The sequence below is a fragment of the Festucalex cinctus genome, chromosome 16, assembly GCF_051991245.1.
Source record: "Festucalex cinctus isolate MCC-2025b chromosome 16, RoL_Fcin_1.0, whole genome shotgun sequence".
Taxonomy (NCBI): Eukaryota; Metazoa; Chordata; class Actinopteri; order Syngnathiformes; family Syngnathidae; genus Festucalex; species Festucalex cinctus.
Window position 1 is genome coordinate 6,878,724 of NC_135426.1, and position 26,396 is coordinate 6,905,119.

The 26,396-nt window shown below is 38.4% G+C and overlaps 1 protein-coding gene across 3 annotated transcripts in view; it reads left to right on the forward strand.

Moving 5' to 3' along the window:
* The window catches only part of tafa5a (TAFA chemokine like family member 5a), a 164,070-nt gene that overhangs the window by 99,586 nt on the left and 38,088 nt on the right, over positions 1–26,396 (forward strand). For all 3 annotated transcript variants that reach the window (XM_077501172.1, XM_077501171.1, XM_077501173.1), the window contains exon 2: positions 59–208. In XM_077501172.1, coding sequence (XP_077357298.1) covers positions 59–208 — 150 coding nt within the window. The remainder of the gene's footprint in view (positions 1–58; positions 209–26,396) is intronic.

Genomic DNA, 26,396 nt, shown 5'->3' on the forward strand with positions numbered 1-26,396 from the left:
GCTTCCGTGCGCTTCCGTGTGTCTGACCTCACTCCCTGCCGTCTATTGTCATTCGCAGGCCAGCTGGCAGCGGGGACATGTGAAATTGTGACGCTGGACAGGGACAGCAGCCAACCGCGGCGAACCATCGCCAGGCAGACAGCCCGCTGCGCCTGCAAGAAGGGCCAGATCGCGGGAACCACGAGAGCCAGACCTGCCTGCGTGGACGGTAAGGCTTCCAAGTGAAAAAGCACTGGCGCACAAAAAAAATGTCTTTGTTGTCCCTGAGGTGCGCGCAAACACAATTAAGTGCACGCATCAGAACCTTGAGTCACGTCATCGGCCCTCAGGCTGGTGACGTTTGGCTCAGTTTGGACTTTTAGGCCGATCGACCTCAAACGGAACGGTCTTTAGGATGCAACGAAAGCCTGCAGCATTTTTTATGTATTTATTTATTTTTAAACACGTGGCTGCAGGCGACCAGATGGGTTATGTTTCATAGCATATATAGTGACGAGAGATGTGCAGTTGCTTGTTTCATTCCAACATGGTGGACAGCCGCTCTTATGTCCCTGTGACACTTCAAAATGATGTTTCCTAACCTTTGCTGAGCTGAGGCAAATATCTTACATTTTTACAAAACACCTGATAATCTCTCAAAGCGCATTGTGAAGGTTGACAAACGTCAATTTCCCCTTATTTTTTTCAAGGTCCTCTTAGTGTTATGTAGGGTTGTCATAAGAACCGATACTTCGGGACTAAGTTGATGCCAAGATTCTGAAAATGTGACGGTACTTCCTTTTCTACAATACCCGAAGTACCGTTGGTACCGAAGCGGCATATCTGGCCACGACTTTTGTTGTTGTTTTGGGGGTGTAAATGAGCGGTGATCTGGCAACCCACGCAACGTCTGACGTCACGTGACTACCCTGCAGCTGCGACAATAAGGAAGAACAGTCAATGCGTCGTCTTCAACTGAAGCGGCCCCTCAATTAGTTGGGAAGAAAAACAACAAAAGTCGCGTATAGAAGTACTTTGGATTTGAGGTTGGTGCACAGGGATTAATAATCGATCCTCTAATACAGGGGTGTCAAAACGTTTTCATTTGAGGGCCACATCCAGAAAATCAGAAGGACGCAAGGGCCATATAATGTTATGAAGAGAAATTGTGTTTAGTCCTGAAAATTGTACAAATAATTTATTTGTGCTTTTGCATATTTAGAAAAATGCTACTGTATATAAACCAATTTATTTGTAATATGGCAGTAGGGTTATTATAGTTTTGAAATTTTTCATTTGAGTTTTTATTTTGTTTTGAGTTTTGTGTTTTTAAATGTAGTTAGTTTTAATTAGTTTTCAGGGTAGTTTCAGGGTAGTAGTTTTTTTTATTAGTTTTAGTTCTTTAATAAATACTTAGTTTTAGGCTAGTTAGTTTCAGTGTTATTTTTAGTTTATTTTATTTTTTTAAACGTGTATTACTTGTGCGCAATATTTAAAAAAATACGACGGGCGTCATTATTCCGGTTGATATCAAAATAAATCTACTAAAAATCACTTTTAAAATCATCCCCACAAAGGCTCATGCATTAAATTAATTACCAAAGACTAAAACAAAGGACGTTTTTGCTCTAATCATAGTTTGTTTTATTTTAGTTAGTTTTGTAAACATAAAATGTAGTTTTAGTTAGTTTTCTTTTTTCCTTAACGAAATTGTTTTTTGAATTTTAATTTCTTCGTTAGTTTCAGTGAACTAAAAATAACCATTAATAGCACCGGTGTTTTTCAACACCCTCCCTTCTTACTTTGACCATCTCCAAACATTTTTTATTTTATTTTATTTGAACTGAGTCAAATGCTATTTTTAGCATATGTCGCGGGCTCTAAAAAATGGACGGCGGGCCGCAAATGGCCCCCCGGCCGTAGTTTGGACACCCCTGCTCTAATACCTGTATGCAAAAGATGCCGAAACAGTTTCCAGGCGAAAGGGGAACACATCCAACTTTGCGAAACATGGACATCAGACTTGTACAAAGAATTCAAGGCAAGTGCATTTGAATTCCAGTGTTATTGTTGCCCATATCTAAACTAATAACATTAGTATGATGACCCTACACTCAATGAGCTGCTTGGCAAAGTAACGTAGCGTTATGTTCAGCCTCGTCTGTCCCGCATAATACAGTTTGGTAATGTTGCCGGGCAGCTAATTTACTGAATCACCTAAAGTAACATTAAACAACCCTGAAATAATATATCAAACGCTATTCGTTATTTTGTTTGTTTGTGTGTGGGGGGGGGTGTGCGCGCATGTCGGGGTGTGTGTGTGCGTGTGTGAGGCTAGGTGCGACAACTGGTTGGTAAATAAGCACAGTATGAGATTTTTATTTATTTCTTTGTTTGTTTATCGAATGCTACAAGACTGTCTCAGAAAATTAGCATATTGTAATAAAGTCCATTATTTTTTGTAATGTAATTAAATAAGCAAAAATGTCATACATTCTGGATTCATTACAAATCAACTGAAATATTGCACGCCTTTTATTGTTTTAATATTGCTGATTATGGCTTACAGCTTGAGAAAACTCAAATATCCTGTCTCAAAATATTAGAATATTTCCTCAGAACAAGTTAAAAAATAAAAAAAATAAAAAAGCCGTAAAATTTCTTCTTTTTTTTTTTTTTTTTTACATCGTGCAAAAACAAACAAACGTGATATTGATTTGTGTTGAGGTCATTTATCTGCCACTAGATGACATCATCGCATTTGTAAAATGCTGGCGATAGCTCAGTCCCCAATCTCCATAGATATATGCATTATTATTAAATTTATTACTGCTAAATTTTGACGTGAACGTGTCTGCTGCGTTGTGAATGGAAATTCTCCCAGTACAACCTTTCTAAGTTTTCATTTATCGTTTTTATTAGCGCACTAATTTTGATTTGAATTTCATTTGTTCGGCCCTAGTAGAAAAGGTTTAAAAAAATAAAAAATAAAAAAAAGTTTTGAAGGGTTGAAGTTTAATGTCGAAGAAAAAAAAAAAGAAGTCCTTATCAAACGTGTGAATGCCAGCGGTACGCACACCAGTAAGTAATGTTTGTCAAATGTATTCCGAAACCCATCCAACTGACCAAAGCTTGGAAAGCCTTTAAGAATGTGTGAAAGGACTTTTCCTGCAATAGTGTCACAACAAAGAAGGCAAAGAAGAGGAATTTATTCCGACACCCATCGTGAGATTGCTGTAGAAGTAGAAACCAACCGGAAACATTTTTCTGCGGCTCTAGTTACAACCTTAGATAAATCCTCCATCAAATTGTTCCTTCGAGACAAATACTGAGCTACACAGCACACAGTGACCTAAAATTTGACCTTTTTGTTACCTTCTGAAAGCTTTTTACAACCCATTGTGTCATTTTGCATCAACCCCCCCTTCCTCTTTTTGGAAAGGCCAATAGAGGTGCCTGAAAGCTATAGTGGTTTACTTTTACTTGAAAGCAAGCGATGATAACGCATCGAGATGGAAGGAAGCAATTTTGCAGACATTTACATGCTAGCCGCTCAAGTGCGGTCCTCAACAAAAAGAAAAAAAAAACAAAGATAAGTGAAACAAGTGTCAGGTAAAGGAAATGTAAGAATCAGGGCATTGCAAAATATAACTTTGCTTCTCTCACGTTTCTTAGTTGTAAGGATGTTTCAACTCATTTTTTAAGGTGACTGAAATCAAACAAACATTCATCACAACTAAGTACAAACTTGTCTAATGAAACTGAGAGTCAGCATTTTTTATTTTTTTTTTGCAATGCTTCCCTCAGCAAGAAAACAGTGGGTTGAATTTCATCTCTTCTTGTCATTTCGGCTATTCTTTCATTGATGAATCAGTGTTTCTACATTCTACTTCCTTGTATCGATCGAGCCACTTGTCCGGAATAGGGAAAAAACATCAAACGTATGCATATATTGCAGACATAAAACCAAACTTTATGTGCATATTTTGTGAGGGCGGTTGTAATTCACAATTTCCCGGCTCTACGATATTGCCTCCCGTCGAAATAAAAACTTTATTGCAGGTTATATTTCAAAATCCCAAGGCTTGCTATTATTGCCATGCAAATATGCTTATCTGTGCAAGTGCAGTCGTACTTGTTCCCGAGTTGGGAAAGTGAGAGAGAGCGAGTGGCTGGCACCAATGACCCGAAATGCCGCAAATGGGAATTCAATCAGTTCTAATCCACTGGAGTCCTTGAGGTCCGCCTTTGCCGACACCTCTCGTCTGTGTCCTTCATGCCTCCATGTACACGTGCACCGGTCATTTCGGGATAATCCATAGCCGCCGTATACCGGCTCTTGCCGTTTCCAGGTCACTCTGTCTTAATGGCAACGAAGATGGTGGAGTCATGCCATTGAAATGGCAATTGAGGTTTTGGTTTTTTTTTGTACTACCTTAGGAATCCTTCCTCATTTTGTCCTTGTTTCTGAAGACGCCGTTGCATAGCCGCAATTTCCTCCTCTCGATTCTTTTTATCTCTTTGCTAGTTTGATGACTTTTGAGCTGAGATGTAACAAAGGAAGCTCTGAAGATTCAGGGAGGGGACATGGCGCCTTTTTATTATGCCTCAACGCTCGCTAGCAAAATGTGCCGCTCTTATCCAGCAGTCACTTGTCAAGCTGCATGTTTGAGCATGGAAAAAAAAAAAGAAAAGCAGAATGTTGTCATCCATTACGCAAGGTCTTGTGTAAACAAACAAGCGGCCTGATGGTGAGGTCATTTGGATGTAAGGTGCATGAGGCAGGGCTGTCGTTTTCGGTGGATTAAACAATGTTGAATCGGCATCAGATCACTCTGATTGGCTGTTAGCTGGTGAATCGGCGCACAGGGCAAGAACAGGAAGTGATAAACAGTAAGCATTGACAGTTTCACACTTACAAATTGATAAAATTTAAATAATAATTTAAAATTAAAATTAAAAAATTAAACAAAACATCTAATTCAAAATAAAGCATTTACAATTTCGCTCATTTTGTATATTATTACCCTTTGCATTCGGGCTTATGTCTGTGTGTACAGAAAATCAAGAAGTTGAATTCATCATGATAGTTCAAGAGAGACTGGCATTGTATTACATTATTTTTTTATTATATGTCGATCGAGTGATGAAAGACAAATCATGGCAAAACGTGGAGACACAACTAGATATACCAGTTAGCATTTACTTTTATAATGTGTTACTGACGTCAGATTGGTGTATGGCCTTTTGTGATTACTGAGATGGTCTGTTTGTTAGTCTTTTACAGTCAATGAGGCCTCTTCGACTTATTTTCCTGATATTGCTTCGAAGGGATGGAAATTCAACGTGGTGAATTTGTTTCAAAATGGATGTGTTGATATTCCGACATCGGCAACATGAACATTCAGGAAGTAATTCACTTTTCTGGTAGATTAATAGCTCAGCTTATTTGATGGTGAAATTGATAGCATACTATTGATGTTAGCGAACAGGCTAGCCATTATGTTTGACAAAAAGTTTTGTACACTTACTGTACATTTGAGAAAGTGCCCTTGCAAAAACCCAGTGATGAAGTTTTGCTTCCTCGTCAGCCACTTTAGAAGTGAACACTGTCTTGTCTGAAACTGTCTAAACCACACTGTTAAAAAAAAGGGAAAAAAAGCAATATTTACTTGAAAAAACTAGAAAAAAAAACTACTTGTGGGTTGAGGAACAAACACACAACTTTCAGGTTGGTAGACCAGCTGAGCCATGCCGCTCCTTTTATGTGTTACTATATTAATAGTGTCAGGTGGAATCCTTATACCTTCAAGAAACCCGTTTTTGGTCTCATTTTGGATGCACTAGCATTGCAATATAGTGTCTGCCACTATACTGAGCAAAAGTGGCATGGCTCAGGTGGTAGAGTGGCTGTCTGCCACGCTGAAGGTCATGAATTCGATCCTCAACGCTTGAGTAACTTTTTTTTTTTTTTTTAAACTAGCTGTTAAAATGTACTCAAAACTCTCCTTGTAAATTTTTTTATTTTTTTTGTGCAGGTCCCGCTAAATCCATTTTGATTTTTTTGAGAATATCTAATGGTGCAACCCTGAACACAAGAAGTTTCTGTCATCGTTTTCAGTTCGGCTCAGTGTTATTCGTCACTTGCCTTCTGCCTCCCAAAAAGCACCCGGGCACCAATTGTTTACGGGGTCTATTATTCCGTTGCATGAATGACAAGATTACAGATTAATTGGACCTTCTGCTGTGTAGCGGAAGCATTTTATTGTTCTTCCTGTCACTATACGTCACTGGCATAGACAATGAGATATTATTTTTAGAACACAAATGAAGTGCCTTGGCATAATGGTTGGGAATCACTGTCTATCTAAACCAAGTCGAGTATTCCAAAGTGTCTTAACATTCAGAAGGAAAGAAGGAATCTCGTGTCATCTATTATTGACACACTCTTTTGGTTCAAAGCTCCAGTGTGTGAACGACTGCATGCTCATTTCCATGCAAATGCTAATATGCATTAAGCAGTATTACAAACTGGGAAAGTGTGATCCTCATCTCTGGCATGTTATCCGTGAATCAGACGGCCATAGAAACAAAAACAGCATGCGTCAGACGGACTCTCTCTCTCTCTCTGGGCCTTTTAGACATTACCAGAGCTGCAATCATACTGCATCAAGCCACTGGCTTGATTTGATCCAGGGCGGGGAGGAGGGGCCAAGGGGGGTCTGTTGGGGAAACATGTCATGTCAGCTCCAGCAGCCAGTTAGCAAGCTAGCCGCTACCACGGAACAATCCTCCGGAGGGAGCAGGACTAGAAAAAGATGGTGTGCTGGTGGTGAATGTGGAATGCAAAGAGAGCACTCCCTATCTGCTTTTTTTTTTTTTTAAATCATGCCTCTCACATTCTGCTTTACATTCACGTGGAAACTGCTGGCCGTGGGCTGTGGTCTTGTCGAAGGAGGTGCAAAGGGGGGCAGGCAGATGGGTACCACAGCCCCCGAGGTGGAACCCTTGCCAAATCACATGGCGCCTGTTTTTATTTTTATGTATCCAATCACACCCAAGTCGTCACACAACCGTTCCTTGTGTGCCTCCTCAATATCTTGTTGTCTTCTTGGAAATCTCCCATTTATAATTCCAGTGCTGCTATTATACATCCAAGCTAGAAGGAATGAGATAATCTTTCATTTGCAGTGTGATTGCATTTGCCTCTTTTGAAATGCACGCTCGATTGCTTTCTGGTGGTTGGCGTGCATGATTTGCTTTAATCCGCGTCTGCTTTTCTTCCCATCCTTATAATTAATCATCGAGCAAAAACAGCTTTTTACCCGCCCCCCCTCCAATTTGCCACCAATATGTTATAAAATGAAGCAATCTCGTTCTTATTATATCAGCGTGTGGTTGCGTGCACGTCTACCATTTAATGTTGAGATGAAGGAGCTATTTGCTGTACAAGTAGATAATAAACAAGCATAAAGCGGAGGTAACATTATGACATTAGAAAGAAAGTAAATTCATTTGAGGCTGCAAATCAATGACTTCTGAATGTGGAGCGTAAAAACATCACTTAAGACTGAATAGGGCCGTTTTCTCAAACATGATGTTGGAAATCATAATCTTGGTCGATGGCTAGTCAGTAAAACGAGTTGTTATAGAAACAGCAAAGTAATAACCTAGAGTGGACTTTCGACTTTTAGTGTGGCTATTTGTGGATTTGTACGCTGCAAATTGTGCGCAGTCCAGAGTGCAACCAGAGGTCAAATTCGATAGCAGGGATTGGCGTCCATCCTCGCAGTAGCACTCGATTAGTATTCAAGAGTAAAAATGTTTACTGTAGTGAGGCACTTTAACTCATTCAAACCCCAAAACGTGTAAATAAATTTTGTAATACTTTGTCGTTCACTCCGATAAACGTATCAAAATGTTTTTTTTGTTTGTTTTTTTTATGCAAGAGCATACAGAAGTTTTTGATGCAGCTTCTGATATGAAGCGGTGGCTTAAAGCAATGGTAGTTATTACAAAAAACGGCCAGAAGGTGGCAGCAGAGTATAAGATATCAGCCAGGAACATGTTGCAATAAGCTCTTTTTGTGAATGTGAATGAATATTGATGAAACATAATTGTATTTTCATGCTAATTGCTGCAAAATGGAAACATATATATAATAGTGTTGTTCCGATACCGATACAGGTATCGGCAGAGGTGCCGATACTGCATTAAAACAGTGGTATCGGTATCGGTGACTACTCACAAGTAACATGCCGATACCTTTAATTCCAACACCAATATAGGATTTTGGATGCAGCATGTTGTGTCTTGCACATGCACGATATTCACCGATATGTGACATGTTCACTGCATGCCGATCTAAGATATCCTATTGGCACTGAACCAATAGCAGGACAGCTTTTTCATGTTGAGGAAAAAAATACTCAAGTATCGGTATGGTATCGGTATCGGCCGATACTGCAAAGCTGGGTATCGGTATCGGTATCGGGGGCCATATATATATATATATATATATATATATATATATATATATATATATATATATATATATATATATATATATATATATATATATATATATATATATATATATATGTACATTCCTAAATCCTTAATCTTTAATTTGATAAGTTCAGTGTTTTTAAAGCAATAAAACACAATATTCTGTGGATCTTGCAAAACCAGTGAAAATACAGTAAAACAGCCGGGAGCGAAGGGGGTTGCATCAGTGAATGAGTTAAGGGATACTTGACTCAGAGCCATTTTCAGCAGTAAAAAGATCATATTTTGTCTCTAATTAATGTGATAACTTCTTTATTTTTAATGAACAATTACTTTTCAAACTAATTTTGCCACTTGCTATAGACTGAAGATGACATCACCTGTGCTGAGGAAGTAGCTAATGACCAATCATGGCTCACCTTTTTCTGTGTTTGTTCAGCAAAGTGAGCCATGATTGGTCGTTACATAATTCCTCAGCACAGGTGATGTCATCTTCAGTTGACAGCAAGTGGAAAAAAATATTTTTAAAGGTATTAATTGTACATAAGAAAAATGCTGAAGTTAGCAGGACTAAATAAGGTCAAGAGAATGGTGTCTTTCAAAGTGGAGCATATTTTATGTTCACCGATTTTGAAACACTATCCGCCTAGTTTACTTAAATACGCTATTGTCCATGAAAATTTTCAAATTCAGTCACCATTCGAACACTGATCAAAGTACACCGATAACTGTTTTGTTTTCACAAGAACCGTCGACGACTTGTTTGAAGCTCATGAGGTGTTCCTAAATTATTGGCCACCAAAAACAAAAACATGGATATTTTCATCACTTAATAGTGTTAAACGCCTATTGTGCCTTAATAGGACAAGACTTTTCATTTTTACTTTATTTTTATAAGTAGATATTTTACATATGTTCGAATATACACGTTATGATTAGGGGTGTGAATTGCCTAGTACCTGACGATTCGATTCGTATCACGATTCACAGGTCACGATTCGATTCGATACCGATTAATCCCGATACGAATGGTCACGATTCGATACCGATTAATCCCGATACGAATTTATAAGTCGATTGTTGCGATTTTTTTCCATTCAAATTTAGAAAATACTATCAGTAAATTTGTACATGTACACTGTAAGATTTGTATGAATATATTTATCTAAAACTTGAGGCTTATAACCGTGAGCCACTGTACACAAACAGTTTGCAATCTGTTTCACATTTGAACAGCATTAAAATAAAAATATTAAGGCTTAATGTGCCGTTCATATAACATTCTTCCATGCTCAAGGTGTGAATCCTAAAAAAAAAAAAAAAAAAAAAAAAAAAAAAAAAAAAAAAAAAAAAAAAAAAAAAAAATCGATTCTGCCGATTATTGAATCGATTCGAGAATCGCGCGATGTAGTATCGCGATATATCGCCGAATCGATTTTTTTTAACACCCCTAGTTATGATAGTTGACATTTTTGTCATACATGTAAGTGTACACTGCCCCCCACCCCCCTTAGGGCTGATGAAAAATGGTGTTCAACAAATTGCCCACCCATGCTCTAGAAAATGGATGGATGAATAATAAACTGTATATATTAAGATGGAACGCCGTGTTTGTATAAATCATCAGCTACGACAATTGCTTCTGTGATGGGCATTTTCATCTAAAAAACAAAACAAAAACGTAAATATTGCATGTGTCAAACATTTTTTGCAATTCATATTCATGAGGTAAACATTATTTTGAAAGCATATTTGACAGTCACTTTTATTTGTTAAAAACAAATCGGAGACATCGGGAATGTTAAGGAGTCTGGGAAAAAAATCACTTTTTTTGTACTCTTGTTTGTCGGAAAAGATTTATTATTGAGTGAGCTTGTAGCAGAGTTTGGAAGTGGCTTTAGAGAGAGAATGAGAGAACAAACCAAAGCTCCCAAATGAGCATCTGCATTTCCTTTTTCTATTTGTTTGCACTGTGCTAATACGAATGCAGATCTCTCTCACGCTCTCCCTGTAGAGTGGCTGCGATGAAAATAGTTTCTTTGTGGGTTTACACAGACGCAAAGAGAAACACGGAGCTGGTTTGTGTTTTGGATTATGACAAGCATGAAAATATAACAAAAGGAGGTTTGTGTTCCCCCCCAATAGGCTGAGGGAGCTGCGTGGCGCACATTAGCATAGAAATAACGCCGTGTCGTTTATTGTAACGTTGCTATCTGCGAAACCGTCTGCGTCGATTCCTCCCTTCTGAATTCCATAATAAGCAAGTTCATATTTCACACTTGTTTGCCATTATTAACCTGCGCTCCAAATGACGACTTTGCTCGTATTGAACGCTGCTCGCATTGCATCGGAATCATTCAGCATCCCCCTCAGCCTGCACAGTTGACGTTATGGAAGTCAGTTGGCACATAATTGCAATGCTCTTGAAAAAAAACAAATGCAGTTTGATGGATTAAGCCAATCAGTGATGATGATGCACTTTGTAATTCCATATGCATACTGACTGTAAATATTTAATGGCACATGATACAGATGACATAATGAGCTGGCATTATCCTTACATCCTTCCTCTCTCTCTCTCTCTCTCTCTCTCTCTCTCTCTCTCTCTCTCATTCTTTTTTTTTTCTTTTTTTTTTTTTTTTTTTAAAGAGCTCAGAATTGTTCATTCGGTAGTCTTACCGATTCAACGTCTTATCATCATTGCTCTTTTTTTTTTTTGTGTGTGTGTGTGTGCGTGCGTTTGCGTGTGTGCGTTTGCGTGCGTGCGTGCGCGTGCGTGCGTGCGTGTGCGTGCAAATACGCATAAATTTATACTAATTAATTCACCTAAAGCCTTATAAATATCCCATTACCCTTCGCCTTAACCAGGTACTTCAGAATCTTGCCAGAGTCGTGAGGTTTAAATGGTCAGGAGACCAGAGAAAAGGTCAGAAAAAAACAAAGAGAAAAGAAAGATAAATCAAAGTGAAATCCAGCACCGACCAAACACTTCCTGCCTTCCCCATGATTACAAAATCAAAGTCTTACGCCAACCCCGGAAGCCTCTAAATTCCAGCAAATTTAGCGAGATCTCAACAGACCAGAGGATCTCTCTCTCATTCTCGTTCTCTCTCTCCCTCTCTCTCTCTCTCTCTCTCTCTCTCTCTATCTCTCGCTCTCTCTCTCCCTATCTTTCTTTCTCATTCGCCCTCTCTCTCTCTCTCTCTCTCTCTCTCTCTCTCTCGCTCTCTCTCTCTCCCTATCTCGCTCTCTCTCTCTCCCTATCTTTCTTTCTCATTCTCTCTCTCTCTCTCTCTCTCTCTCTCTCTCTCATTCTCGTTCTCTCTCTCCCTCCCTCTCTCCCCCCCTCTCTCTCTCTCTCTCTCTCTCACTCTCTCTCTCTCATTCTCGTTCTCTCTCTCTCTCTCTCTCTCCCTCCCTCTCTCGCTCTCTCTCTCTACCTATCTTTCTTTCTCATTCTCTCTCTCTCTCTCTCTCTATCTTCCTTTCTCATTCTCTCTATCTCTCTCTCTCTCTCCCTATCTTTCTTTCTCATTCTCTCTCTCTCTCTCTCTCACTCGTTCTCTCTCTCTCTCTCTCTCTCTCTCTCTGTCTCTCTCTCTCTCTCTCTCCTTCCATCCCTCCCTCCCTTCTTCTCTGCCTCCGCCAGGTGATGAAGTGGACGCAGGTGTTCAGTGACGTCACTAAGTTATTGATGCCCCGTGGTGTAGCACATCGCCGCCCGTGCGAGTGTTTTATTTTCATTAATCCATCGCAAATCTCCCTGAATATTCCATCGGACACTTTCCTGCTCTTTATAGGCTCCTTGACGGCCCTATTTATTGTTACCCAAGCCGCTGCGTGCGTGCGTGCATGCGTGCGTGGCGGGTAATTTATGCATAAAGAGAAGCATGCTGATTGAATGCAAAAGTTACCCAGGTGAAGTTGAACCCCGCTCACGAGTGTCTGTGAAGAGTCGTGTTTGCTCGCTAGATTGACTCGACGTGTCTTTAAATGAGCCATCAGGTTCTCGTGTTCAAGTATCACGGCTGCACTGTTTTTTTCATTTGATCGTGAAGTGAGGCTGTTTATCATCCTTCATCTGTCTTTTATGTAAAGTACACCTTGTACTTTTAATGAAAAGGGAGACACAAGAAGATTTGCACGTTGTCATGGCGTTGTCGGTTTTCTCCGAGTACTCGGGCCTCCTCCCACATTCTGAAAACACTCCTGCTCATTTTAGTGAAGCAAATAAGAGTTTGGCAGTGGTAATATTTTTAAAGTAGAAATCCGCTTGGAGAAAAAAATTGAGAACACAGACTGAGTCAAGCTATTCTTCTGCAGAAGGAGAAGGTCAACTCTGTCATTCGTTCAAATGCCTTCTGACCAGAAAAGACCCTCTTTCTTGTTTTTTTTTTTTTTTGTATTTCAAAGATATTTTACAAGCTTTCACAAAAGAATTACACCTGCGAGAAATTGCAGAAAATGTCCCCGCAGCATTCAACAACATATATAACCAAATATTGAATACACAGGTGATATGTGTTTCAATTATATAATGTATATAAGTTTACCATCAATATGATATTCAAAGATGCAGACATTCTAGACGATTCGATATTGCACACTGTAAACATTCAAGTGTGCAGTATTCCACAAAAAAATACTGCACAATGTGATTGACCTAATGTGATGTTATAGTTTTGGAATTAACATTTTAGTTATTTCATATTTTTCTATTTAGTTAGTTTTATTTAGTTTTCAAGGTGGTTCTGATAGTTTTTATTAGTATTAATTATTTAATAAATGCTTAGTTTTTGTTTAGTTTTAGTTAGTTTCAGTATTAGTTTTAGTTTAAAAAAATGTGTATTACTTGTGTGCAATATTAAAAAAAAAAAACACCCTGGGAGTGACGTCATCTGAAGGTGTTTTTCTATTGGCTGCTGCTAGATGACGTCACTTCCGTGTGACACACTTTCAAACGTCTTTATTCCAGCAATTAATATCAAAATACATCTACTATGTAAAATCACATTTCAAATCATCCCCAAAGGCTCATGCATTAAATTAATTACCAAAGACTAAAACGAAGGACATTCTTGCTATTGTCAGTTTTGGTTAGTTTTGTAAACATAAAATGTAGTTTCAGTTAGTTTTTTTTTTTTTTTTAAACATTTTCATTTTTATTTTATGTCGTTAACGCAAAAGTTTTTGGAATTTAGTTTTAGTTTTTGCGTTAGTTTTAGTTTAGTTATGGCGTGTGGGTAGAAACTGTTTTTAGTATGAATATCAATCATCAATAGAGAGGACTAATAATAATAATAATAATAATAATAATGCCCGCGACCCTTGTGAGGAATAAGCGGTCAAGAAAATGGATGGATGGATAATAATAATAATGATGATGATGATGACAATAATAATAATAATAATAATAATAATAATAATAATAATAATATTAATATTAATATTAAAGGACTAAAGATCATTTGTAAAAATTGCAGAAGTGTTTCAAACTGAGCCTGAATTCTTATGTCCCATGTGACGACAATTGACGAAATACTGTTTGCACCATCTAATGTGCGATGCATTAATACTCAATTCATTGCGTTGCTGATGACTTTTTTTTTTTCTTTAAATAAGGGAAAGTGCAATTCTCTGTTCTAAATGCGAGCCTGTCAGGCAAGGTGATGAGGCCGTAGCGCTACCTGTTTCCCAGAAGTCCGCTCACTAGCACTTCAGTGTTTGATGGGCCGTGCTCTCCACCTCGCTGCTCTAATTGGAAGTGAACAGTTCCCCTGCTGTGAGCACACATCCGAGGGCCTTGTCTGTCCGCTCACCCGGCCACGGGCTATAAACAATTAATTAATAATTACCGCTCGTGCAGGCGCCTCAGGGCCGAGGCCACAATTTAAAGCGGGGGTGCTGCAAAGCGTCAGGGTTGCCAAGTGGATCGCATTTTTTGCTTTCATTTCAGAGCCTTTGCTTTTCTTTTAGTTGCACACGACTGCCAAATTGGCTGCGATGCTTGTTAAATGTGCATTCACCTTCTTTTCAATTAAGAGTGACTTTTTTTTTTTTTACTTTTGTGGAGTCACAAAGATTGTAATGTTGTAACTGTTGACTCTAAATGTGTGCATTGTAGTCTGGCTAATGTAGATAATAGCAATGACTACCAATATTCTCCATCTTACAAGCCAGAGTACCTTGAAATTGATGCTAACATATCTACACTAGAGCTGTCAAAATTAATTGATTGACAAGTAATTGATTATCAAATTAAGTAAGAACTATTTTAATAATTGAGTAATCGTTTCGAGCCATTTTTTAATTTAAAATGGTCCAAATCCTATGATTTCAGTATATCAGCAGTAAATATTCACTGATTTCTGTTGTCCTATTTTTAATCAAAATAAGAAATTTGAAAACATCTGTGTTTTTACTTTGAAAAAGAATAATCAAACCCGTAACATGGTACAACATCAATCCCTTTTTTTTTTTTTTTTTTTTAAATCACTATACAAATACGAAGTACAAAATAAACACTCGAGATAGACCAATACGTTTTTGTTAGGGCAGATACCGATACCGATTATTAGTCGTCAAAGACACCGATAACCGATATTTGGAGACAGATATTCATTTTCACTAAAAGGGAAAATATTGGCATCAAAATTTGAAAAAAAAAAAAGACAAACTCCAGCTCTTAAATTGTTTTATTTTTTAAGCATAGGCCCCTATGTTTATTGAACAACTTTAAGGGTTTGTAAAATATTGTAGTTAAATTTTTTTTTTTAGGTAATAGACAAAAAGTTCAGAGGCACAGTCACGTCTTCAAAAGTTAAATAAAAATGTAAGTAAGTAGTTCCCTTTTGTTGTTGCTGCTGTCATAATTTTTCTAAATTTCTATATATCTGAAGTTTTACAGTTTTATTTAAATTTCAAACAAAAAGAATTAGTTCCCTGAAGTTAACACTTTTTTTAAATGGCTCTATTATCGGCCGTATGATTCTTTGAAATAGCCGATGCCGATATTCGTCAACATGCTGAAGATCAGTGCCGATAATTGGTCCAACCGATAATCGGTCTATCCCTAATAAACACCAATCACTAGTTAATAAACATTAATCAGGAAAAAAGTTGTTATAATACACTTTAACGCAAAATTAAAATGAATCTGATCCCATTTCTGTATTTTTCCATTTATGAGAAGAAAAAAAACTGATTGATTGTCATAACTGAACAGATGAATAGTGACACACTCGCGGCCATTAAAGGTGATGGATTGTGCGAGTGTGAATATGTAAGACGTCAAATCTGTCATTGTGGTTTGATACGTCACGGCAGCGGTTGCACGCTGACGACACGCATTTTTTCACTCATCCATGAACGGACATAACAAGGTCAGCCGAGGCATGGAGCCACTTAAGATAATGTTACGAAAGATGAGCTTAAAGCGCGAATCCAAGCATGAACTGGTTGACGACAGTCGCTGGCATCATTTCTTGATCATAATTTTAACATGAGTTCGTCGTCACATAGCATCCAGGATGACGTACGGCAGCATGCGCAGATACAAATGTTTTTCTTTCGGCAAACATGGAGCTGCAATATGTGAAAAGACAGCTTGTTCTGCAGTAATTCCATATTTAATGTCTTGCTGTTGGCCCGAGACGCACCGAGACGCCGCCCCCGCGGGACTGCAAATGGACTTTTATTGCCACTTGTTGACGGAAGCCGAGATGAGGCGAGCCAATCATCTGTTGAGCGTGCAATCGGATTCCACCATGCCAAGACTTCGCTCGCTCGTCTCCGGTCATCACTCCGTCACAACACGCTTCAGTCCATCTGGTGTCTAGTGAGATGTCTTCCCTTTTTAACCACAGTTGGTCACGAGGCGCCGTCTGATCTCTTTTATGGTGGCAGATACTCTTGGCTACTGGTGACGGTTTTTCAGAGGACGTCAATGGAAAAGTGTCACACCCAGTTGATTTTAGTTAACTAAAACTAAGGGAAAAACTAAAATTAAAAAAACTATTTCGTTAACGAAATAAAAACGAAAAAGCTTTTTTAAAAAAGGATTAACAAAACGAACTATAATTATCGCAAAAAATGTCCTTCGTTTTCGACTTTGGTAATTATTTTAATGCATGAGCAAGATCTCCGGAGATGGTCTTGTAGTCTTGAGATTGTTTATATTTTTTAACAATTTTGCTTCAAAAATCAACAGACTCTTGATTTACACAAAGTTCTAAAAGGGTGCCAACAATTTTGCCCAGCCCATTTTTTTGCATTCGGTGTAAAATAGTGTCAATTTTGTCTTTTTCTTCAGATTTTTTGTCTTTTTTTCAATGCACATCAAGTTAATAAACACATCGATACCAAAAACATTTGTAATTGCAATGATTTCTGGGAGAAATGGTGTATTTTTTTCATCTTAGCTAGCTGGCTAAGGTAAAAAATCTCCTATCTTAGCAGCACTTAGAAATGGTAACCATGCATTTGTGACATCTTGGCTGGATTACTGTAATGCACTTTATTTTGGGATCAGCCAGTCCTCCCTGCATCGTCTCCAGCTTGTCCAGAATGCTGCTGCTCGTCTCCTTACTGGTGCCCGTAAGAGGGAACACATAACCCCTATCCTGGCTCCTCTTCACTGGCAGCCCATGAAATTTAGAATTCACTTTAAGATTCTTCTATTTGTTTTCAAATCTCTCAATGGTCTTGCCCCACCTTATCTCGCTGTGCTCTTGCACCCCTACACACCTGCCCGGTGCCTCAAGTCAGCAGACCAGACTCAATTGTAGGTACCGAGGGCTAAGCGGAGGCTAAGAGGAGATCGAGACTTTGCTGTTTTCCAGTCCCTCACTTTGGAACGACCTACCACTAAATATTAGGCAATCCTCCTCGTTATCCTCTTTTTAAAACACGTCTTAAAACACATCTGTATTCTTTGGCTTTTGGTGCACCATGAGACTTGTTCTTGGTGTTTTGTGGTGTGTATGAATTTGATGTTTCGTCTACTTATTTATGCATTTATTTATTTATTTATTCACTCGCCTACTTCTTATTAATTTACTGATGTAAAATGTATTTACTTGTAAAAAAAAAAAAAAAAAAAAAGAACTTGTATACACACTTCAAAATGTTTGCTTTGTTCTTGTTTTGTTACCTTATTCTAGTAAATTTCCAGGGGTTCCGATAATTTCGTCCATGACTGTATGAGTTGTTTTACACTAAAAGACCAAATTATTGACTCAAAATTGGGTCAAATAGACCCAAGTAGGGAATCGGTCAATTTTTGACCCAACTGTTTTTAGAGTGTGTACGTCACTGGCTTAGATAGCTGAACAAAGATACACTATTGATAGAAATGATAGTTTCCCGACCAATTATGTAAACACACTAATATACTACAATACAGTGGTTGTGACTCGCTTTATTTCATCCGAACGCTGCAGTCCATTGTTTTGGAACGAACCATTAGATTCACATTGGCTAATTTTCACACTTGCGCGGTTGTTGCACGCCTGCTCCATAAGACGGGAAGTCATGCGGTCGAACCAACGTAAATAAAGCGCGCTTGTGATTTTTCTTTATCTATGTCATTAAAGAAGCAGAGCAACAGCTGCACTGCTACACCGGGCAGCAAAAAAAAAAAAAAAAAAAAAAAAAAGGAGGCACTCTATTGCGACTGAAATGATAAAATGCATAATTAGGTAGTCAATGTTGTGTTCCATCTTTTCCCTCTTGCTTTTTTTCCCCCGCATAGATACACTCGCTTCGTCTTGAGTTGATAGACGCAACCTTGCGCCTTCCCCTCCATTTTCAGAAATGATGTTGTTCATTAATGCAACGCCATTTTTGTCTTTGGGGCGCCGGAGAGCGTAGCCACGTTTTTTTTTTTTTGTCTTTTGTAATTTGCCTTTATTGGTTGGCTTAGCAATTCCGACTCGACGCGACTTGATTCAATAATGCATGCGTCTGGTTATTGTGCACGCCTTGCGAACCCACCTGTAATTGTTGCGCAGCTGGGTGCACTCAGGCGGACGGATGGCGAGCAAAAGCGTGAGAGGAGGGAGCGAGGGCTTACTGGCGGCAGGGTTCATTAAAAAACATGCTCACATCCTGTTGGAAATTTCATCCGAACATGTTCAAAAAGAATCGTTTGTCATCGAGGGAAATGTGTGCTTTTGCGCTCTTACCGGAGATTAATAGCACTCCCATTTTCGAGGGTCTGGAGCAAGTCGGTGGCGCTTAGCATAGCTTAGTGTGAATAGTGTGGCGCAAAATGAATTTTAGAATCATACTGCTGCCTACACATGGAAAAAAACGCTGGGTTGTTTTCCTAACCCAATCACCGGGTAGCTGTGGATTTTGAACAGATTGGGTTACTTTTATCCAATGAGCTTTAATTCTACAATATGGGTAGTTTTAACCACATTTTGGATCAAACTCTTGGACCCAGCATTTGGTTTACTTTTCACCCAGCAGTTTTAAGACCATGAAACTGAACCCTTACATCCAAAACGCCGATACAACTCCACCAAATTTAGATATAAAATCCATAATATGCTCAACAAGTGAGATTTTTTTTTTTTTTTGGTGTAAATGTCAGAAGAATGTTCAGTTTAATTTAACTTTATTCAATTACCATCAAAATCGAACAATTTGATTCGGTAGTCATTTTGAAAGCGTGGTATGTGGGCTCCCTCTTGTGGTGCACAAAAGAATTACTGCTTAAAGGAACACAAGACTTGTGCAAAACTAACCAGCTATTCTGTGAAATGGTTAATTTAAACTCTTCCCTGAAAAAAATTGCCAATTTATGTTGAGCAATTATGATTTTATAGCACCTTTTATGAATATTGTTAATATCGTTAAGTACTGTATTGGGCATTTTGGACAGTCACGTGATCATCGTAACGTATCATGTGCGTAAAAGACACATTGAATGACATGGAATCAGTGACAGCAAAGAAACTCACGAGGAATGATGGCGTCCCAGACATCAGAGGTGGAATTACGCCTTACAACAAAGAAGCACTCCTTTAAAAGCAGTACAGCCACGGAGGACACGCCAAAGATTTGTTTCCAACTGAAAGTCGGGTAAAAACTGGCAGATCCACCCGCCGGTGAGTCGAAGTGGACGATAAACATCCGGGTGACTTTCACTCTGCTAGGCTAAGCTACATGTCGTGTGCTAAGCATGCTTTAGCCCACATTAGGAGCGGCCAACCACCCACCGCCCCACCCCTACACAGAATGACATGAAACCGGACATGTTGAGGAATTTACTCTGAACAGAATTGGCACAGTATTTGGGATCGACTATGTCGTTTTCTTGCCCATTACGTCAACAAATTCCCATTGAAATAAATGAAGATCGCTTCCGGTTACGCACGGGATACGTCATCACGATCACGTGACCAGGATAATGGCGTTCACCACGGTACGTTCAAATTCTGATGCTTAATCGGTTTAAAGTAAAATTCAGGGAATAAGATGCCAGAGATAGTTGCACTTTTATTCTTTGTACACAATGCCTTAGCCAATACTGGAAAATGATTAATAAGTGTTGTATCACTTTAAGTACAGTTCAGTTGTATCTAACTTTTTAGCACATACATTTGCATTGGATCTTCTTACGAGTGTTTTGAAATAAATTGTGTAATGCATTTGAATTGGTCATTATCTAAGTACTATATTTTTATTTACGCCCCTTTTAGGCATGTGTTCTAATAACGTAACTGCAGTCACCCTCCATTTGCATCTACTGAAATAGTTCTGCAAAAGGAGCTTGGTGGTCACTGTTGTCTTTGTCCTAATTGGCTTGGAGCACTACTGGCTCACCTTCCACCTTTGAAGAAGAAAAACAAGTCGGCTCATAGAAATGTGTGAGTTTGTGTTTGCATTTCACCCCGTCCTCTATAGGACCGACGTCATTATCCCACCTTTCTCACCATCCTGTCCCGGGGAGACTTTTAATCTGCCCGTAAAAGAGAAAACAAACAAACAAACAAACAGAATCAAATCAGATGAATGATATAAAATAAACCTGCAACCCCTCCTCTGCCGCGAGCATCCTGCAGCCGCATGGGGGCCATTTTTATAAGAGCCTGTTATGGAGCCGCCGCACATGGGCAAAATAATGTTAGTGTGGTGGCGACAGGCACGTGAAGGCCAGATGAATCTGGGATAAAAATAAAGGCAAATGAATACAAATGGGTTCTCCTTCACCTAGAGGGGCGAATAAATCACACGTGCTCTAATGCAGTATGCTCTCTCTCTCTCTCTCCATCTCACTTCATTAGATTAACTTTGTGTCCTTCTCTATTAATAAAGCACTCAGAGGTGAGCCGCACTATTTACCAGATACGAAAGTGTCAACATGTCATGATTGCACGGCCCTTTGTTGCCACTAGGGTGCACATTTGCATGGAATTTGGGGATGTTCCTGTAGTTTGCAGTCCAGAATTGTAGTCCAGTTTAAAGTTGAGTGAGCAAAACTCACCGAAAAGACTGAAATGGGTCCTGGCTTGACTGATGTGAGGGCACAAAAGTCTCATCACGACTGATAGATGGAAGACGTGCAGGGGAAGCCTCACATCAAGTGATTGCGCGGGTGTGTGTCTTTGGCTTTCTGCAAATCTCCGCCAGGCTCAAGCGAGGCCCGAGGTTTTTGTCAGGAGGAGGAACAACACTTGGACGTGTGTCTACTTTTCCAAAGGGCAAAGGTTGTCCAAATGTGGTTTGGAGCCAGACGTACAGTTTTGTGTTCTCCCAATTTCCTCCTGGCGAGGATCTGGGATACGATCGTCTGCCGTACAGATTGCGCTGCTCCCCGAGGACTTGACAGGTGTTTGGAAATAAAATTGAAATAATTCATGCAGAAGAGGTGAAGTGAAAGTGAAGGTTCTCGGGAGAATCGGGGGCAAATAAACACAATAACATGCACGTCGGTTGCTTCAGCTTGAATGTCAAACCTGTGGCAGATGTCGCCGGCGCATGTGCTAATGACCCACTTTTCAATTATTAAAATGTTATTATTATTATATATTATAATAAATATTCAAATACATTTTAGCACATCCCCACGCTTATTTTCCTTTGAAACCCCAACCAGTAACTAGTGATAGACCGATATGTTTTTTTCAAGGCCGATACCGATGCAGATTATTAGTAGTCAAGGAGGACGATAACCATTATTTCAAGACGATATTTGGAGTAAAATAGTAAAAAAAATATATATATATATATAAAATAAAAAAAATAAAAACTTTTAAACTAGATTGACAGATTTGTTTTAAAATTATCATAAAAAAAAATGCAGGGAACTTCAAGGATCGTTACCATGTGTTAAGCTAAATTAAAAAGAAAAAGAAAAATACAAATTAAAAAGTAATTAAATAGATCCCTAAAGATTGATACTGTAAATAAAGTTTTCTAAAATTTCAACATCATTTCTTAATTTGTTTTTTTTATTTTTAAATAAAAAGTGTAGAAAGCTCCTATTTTTTTTATAAAAGTGGAAATTCAAATAGATCCATAAATGAAATTGGGGTTTTGTTAGGGTTATATATGCCTGTGACTTTCTAGTATTAATACTAACATAATATCTGTTGTGTTGGTCAAGCACCTTGACTCTATATTGGTGCCATTCGTTAGCTGCCTGTGGCATTTTTTTTTTTCTAGCTATAAGCTAGCAGAGTTGTGTGGTTGTATTATGTGTAGTTTGATAGTAAATTTCAACTGAGAGTGACAGTGAACAGCTTGAAGTCTCTTTTTAAGGGGATACTTCACTCATTTAGCCGTTTTCGGCAGGAATAAGATATTTTGTCTAGAATTAACGTGATATCTTCATTAGTTTTCATGTACAATTATTACCTTTAAAAACACTCTTTGCCACGTGCTGTCGACCAAAGATGATGAAACGGCTAACGGCCAATTATGGGTCATGATTGGTCGTTAACCATTTCCTGAGCACCTGTGATGGCATTTTCAGTCGACAGCAAGTGGAAACATGTTTCTATAGGTGTGTACATGAAAAATAAAGAAGTTATCGAATTAATTACATTAATTTTTTACTGCTGAAAAAGGATAAATGTTTCAAGCACCCATTTAATTAAGGCTACTACTGACTAGTGTCTATTATAAGCAAAACAACCAAACCAAATGAAATTAAATTGTCTTTAAATTAACTTTAATTGCTAATGGACTTGTTGCAAAAAAAAAAAAAAAAAAAAAAAAGCAAAGATGTTGCCATATTGGACATGCACACCATAGTCCAATAAGTGACTAAAATGTATTTATCAAGCGCTTTTTCACATTTATAGTCCAAATACAGTCATCCATCTATAAAATACAGAATCAAGAAAAACCAATTCAAATCAAATCAAAATATATCAAAACAAAGTCAAATCAATTACTCAAAACGGTTGAGCCAGAGTGGAAAACGGCCCAATATTTTTGTAATGATGTCGTCCTGAATGTGCTTGGCTTTGTTCTTCTTTCCCACTCAATTCATGGCTGCCAATCAATGTTATATGTTATCTAATAACCCACTGATATGTTGCTTGCAGAATCTCGTATTTACATTTGTGTGTCACCGCGAAGCAAAAAACAGGCCACCGGCAGCTAGTGGACTGCTTTTTTGTTCCCCTCCAAGCCTTTACTTAAAATAACTTGAAGCTGTCATAGCTCTCGATCAAGGCACGGTCCTCCAACCGAAGCGGTGAGCCCGGACATTGACTCTACCAGGTTTCCCTTCACACGCATACACGTGTGTGAGTGCGAGAGAGCAGTCGTTTTTGTGATATGTGCATAAAGAGCGCAAGTCCTGTGGGAGACGCCGTCGTCCTCCCGAGACAGGACAAAGTCAATACGGGCGGTTAGACTGAGCCTGTAGGGAGCAGACCACCACAGGCGGAGAAAGGCGAGTTTATTCTGTGTAGGATGAGAGCAAGAGAAGGTGAGCGGCAATCAACCTGCTGGAAAGTTTTCCGCACATTTTGTAACCACTAGTATGCATGATAATTGTATTTTAAGACATCTCCACGTGTATGGTTTGAAGCCCTTTTCACGCTGCAACCTATTCATTGTGGATGTGATGAGGGGCGAGGATTGCTGGTGAGTTGGCACAGTGATTGTGATGTTTTGGCGGACCTATTTACATTTACATATTTACTATTTGCTGACAAAAACGTATAAAAACGTTCTATTTTAAACATTACCATGTTCTCAAAGACATATTTATGTTTTTTATGTTTGTTTGTTTTGTTTTTTTTCATGCTAGAGCATGAAGGCTTTGATGCAGCCTCTGAACTGAAGAGAATGCTTGAAGGAATGGTAGTTATTACAAAAACGGCCAGTACGTGGCAGCAGAGTATAAGAGCTCAACCACGGCCATGATTTTCCCCAGTTTTGTGAATAATGATGAAACTTAGCTATATTCTAAAGCTAATTGCTGCAAAACTGAAACAGATAGAAACATACTTTTTTTTTCCTGATGAAAGAAGAGACGCTAAGAGAAGAGATGCTTTTTTGGTAGGTTCCATGTTTTATGTTCAATATTCTGTGGGCCTTGCAAAATCAGTCAAAATCCAGTAAAACAGCCAGGAGCGAAGATTGTTGCTTCAGTGAAAATGGCGGCGAGTGAATGAGTTAAATGATACAAGTTTTTCTCTACTGTGTCCTCCTTAAAATTCCTTTAAGGAGGACACGACACTTGACTTATTGAGACATTTTCAGTAGTAAAAAGTTAATATTTTAATTTTAATAATTGTGGTAATTTCATTATTTTTCATCTACAATTAGTGCCTTTAACTCATTCACTGCCTTTGACAAGTATACTTGTCAATTGTATTTTTTAGAGCGGTGCTAAATGGGGGCGAATCTGAGCATGCTCCACTGTAAATATCAAACTTGGAAACAACTTTACTGATGCCCAACCACCGGTAGATGACATCATTGCCCCATTTTATAGGAAATAAACACAGTTTCAGAGTCCATGGGAGAAATGGCTGTATTTTGGCAAACCTACATTTTTCTGCTGTCAATTATAAAAGAACGGGACGGGACAAAAAGTAGGGAGTCTATTCTGTTATTTGGTAGATTCGGTTTATATATAATTATTGAATGGAATATCACGTGAGTATTGGAAATGTAAAAATTTTCTATAATGACTGGCAGTGAATGAGTTAAAAAGTATTTTTTCTACTTGCTGTCGTCTGATGATGACATCACCTGTGCTGAGGAAGTAGGCAACAGCCAATCATGGCTCAGTTTGCTGACCAAACCCAGAAAACAGGTGAGCCATGATTGGCCGTGACCTACTTCCTCAGCACAGGTGATGTCCACAGTCGAAAGCAAGTAGAAAAATTACTTTTTAAAGGTATAATTGTACATGAAAAATAATTAAGTTATCAAATTCATTCTGCACAAAATATTCACTTGTCACTGCTGAAAATTGTTCAATGAGTCAAGTGTCCCTTTAAAATGAGCAGGTCAAGCCTTTCCTTTGCAACAGTGAAAGAACCATCTTCTAAATGCGCCATGTAACCAGTCGCAAACGATCCATTTTTACTTCCTGGTGGGCTGCTATGTCTGCACTTCCAAATATGGGCACACTAGCGACCAGTCATTTCACATTACCACTCAACTCGTTCACATTGAATGAATGCAGTGTGAAAAGGGCTTTATTTTCAAGGCATACCTGTTTTTGACTACCGATATTTATCAATGCAGTTCGATCCCGAAAGTGTCCTCCTTTACAAATGGCCATCGGTCGCGCGCGGCTCTGCTTTTGTGTCTCCTAAAAATAGCATTTTCCCACTCGAAACCCTTGTGTTTGGCCGTTTCACTCTGAGTGGCCGCTTATCTTGCACTCTCTGCCGTTCATCTATGCTGCAAAAACATCAACGCTACTTGCCCCCCTCTTTACCTTTTCAATTGCAGTGGTGCACATTACACAAACATGATTATTATTATTGACCAGGTTTTTGTCTGAAAATTGTTTTTAGTGAAGTAGTTTTACCAACAATAAGGCTTAATCTATTGACTGATTAATTTTTGACACTTGTATAAATGACCCCATTGATTTCAAGCCCCCACCAACCAGAAACATTATTATATTATATATTTAATTATCATTTGTAACAAGGAATGAACAATTTTTGAACAAATACATCTAAATGTGCTCAATATTTAAATTGTGATTTAATGGCGGATAAGGTCCTTTTCATGTGCATTTTTTTATTTATTTTTTTTAAATGAAACCCCATAAATATATAAATCTGTATCATAATAAACTTTCAAATGTTTAGGTCTTTTAGGTTACAGGTTTGTGCTAAAACAAAAGTGAGAACCATTAATTAACTCATTCACTGGTCGCCATTTTCACAGAAGCAATCCCCTTCACTCCTGGCTGTTTTACTGGATTTTGATTGATTTGGCAAGGCCTACACAATATTGTGTTCTATTGCTATAAAAATGTGGAACCTACCAAAAGAAAGATTAAAGTTGCTTCTTTCATCAGGAAAAAAGAAAAAGAGTGTATTTGTATCTGTTTCTGTTTTGCAGCAATTAGCATTGTGATTTAGACTATTTAGAATTGTGAGTAATTGAGCTTTTTTTCTCAACATGGCCCTGGTTGATCTTTTTTGCTCTGCTGCCAGCTGCTGGCCATTTGTGTAATAACTACCTTTTTTTTCAACCGTTCTTTGCAGTTGAGAGGCTGCATCAAAGCCTTCTGTATTCTCTAGCATAAAAATAAAAACAAAAACAAACAACGTATAAATACGTCTTTGGGACACTTAAAAAAAACATTTAAAATTGAATGTATTTGTACGTTTGTGGGAGCAATTGAGTTAACATTAACCGAAAGTTTATCGACTTCAAACATAGACAGTGATTCAACTTTGCTTCACTCG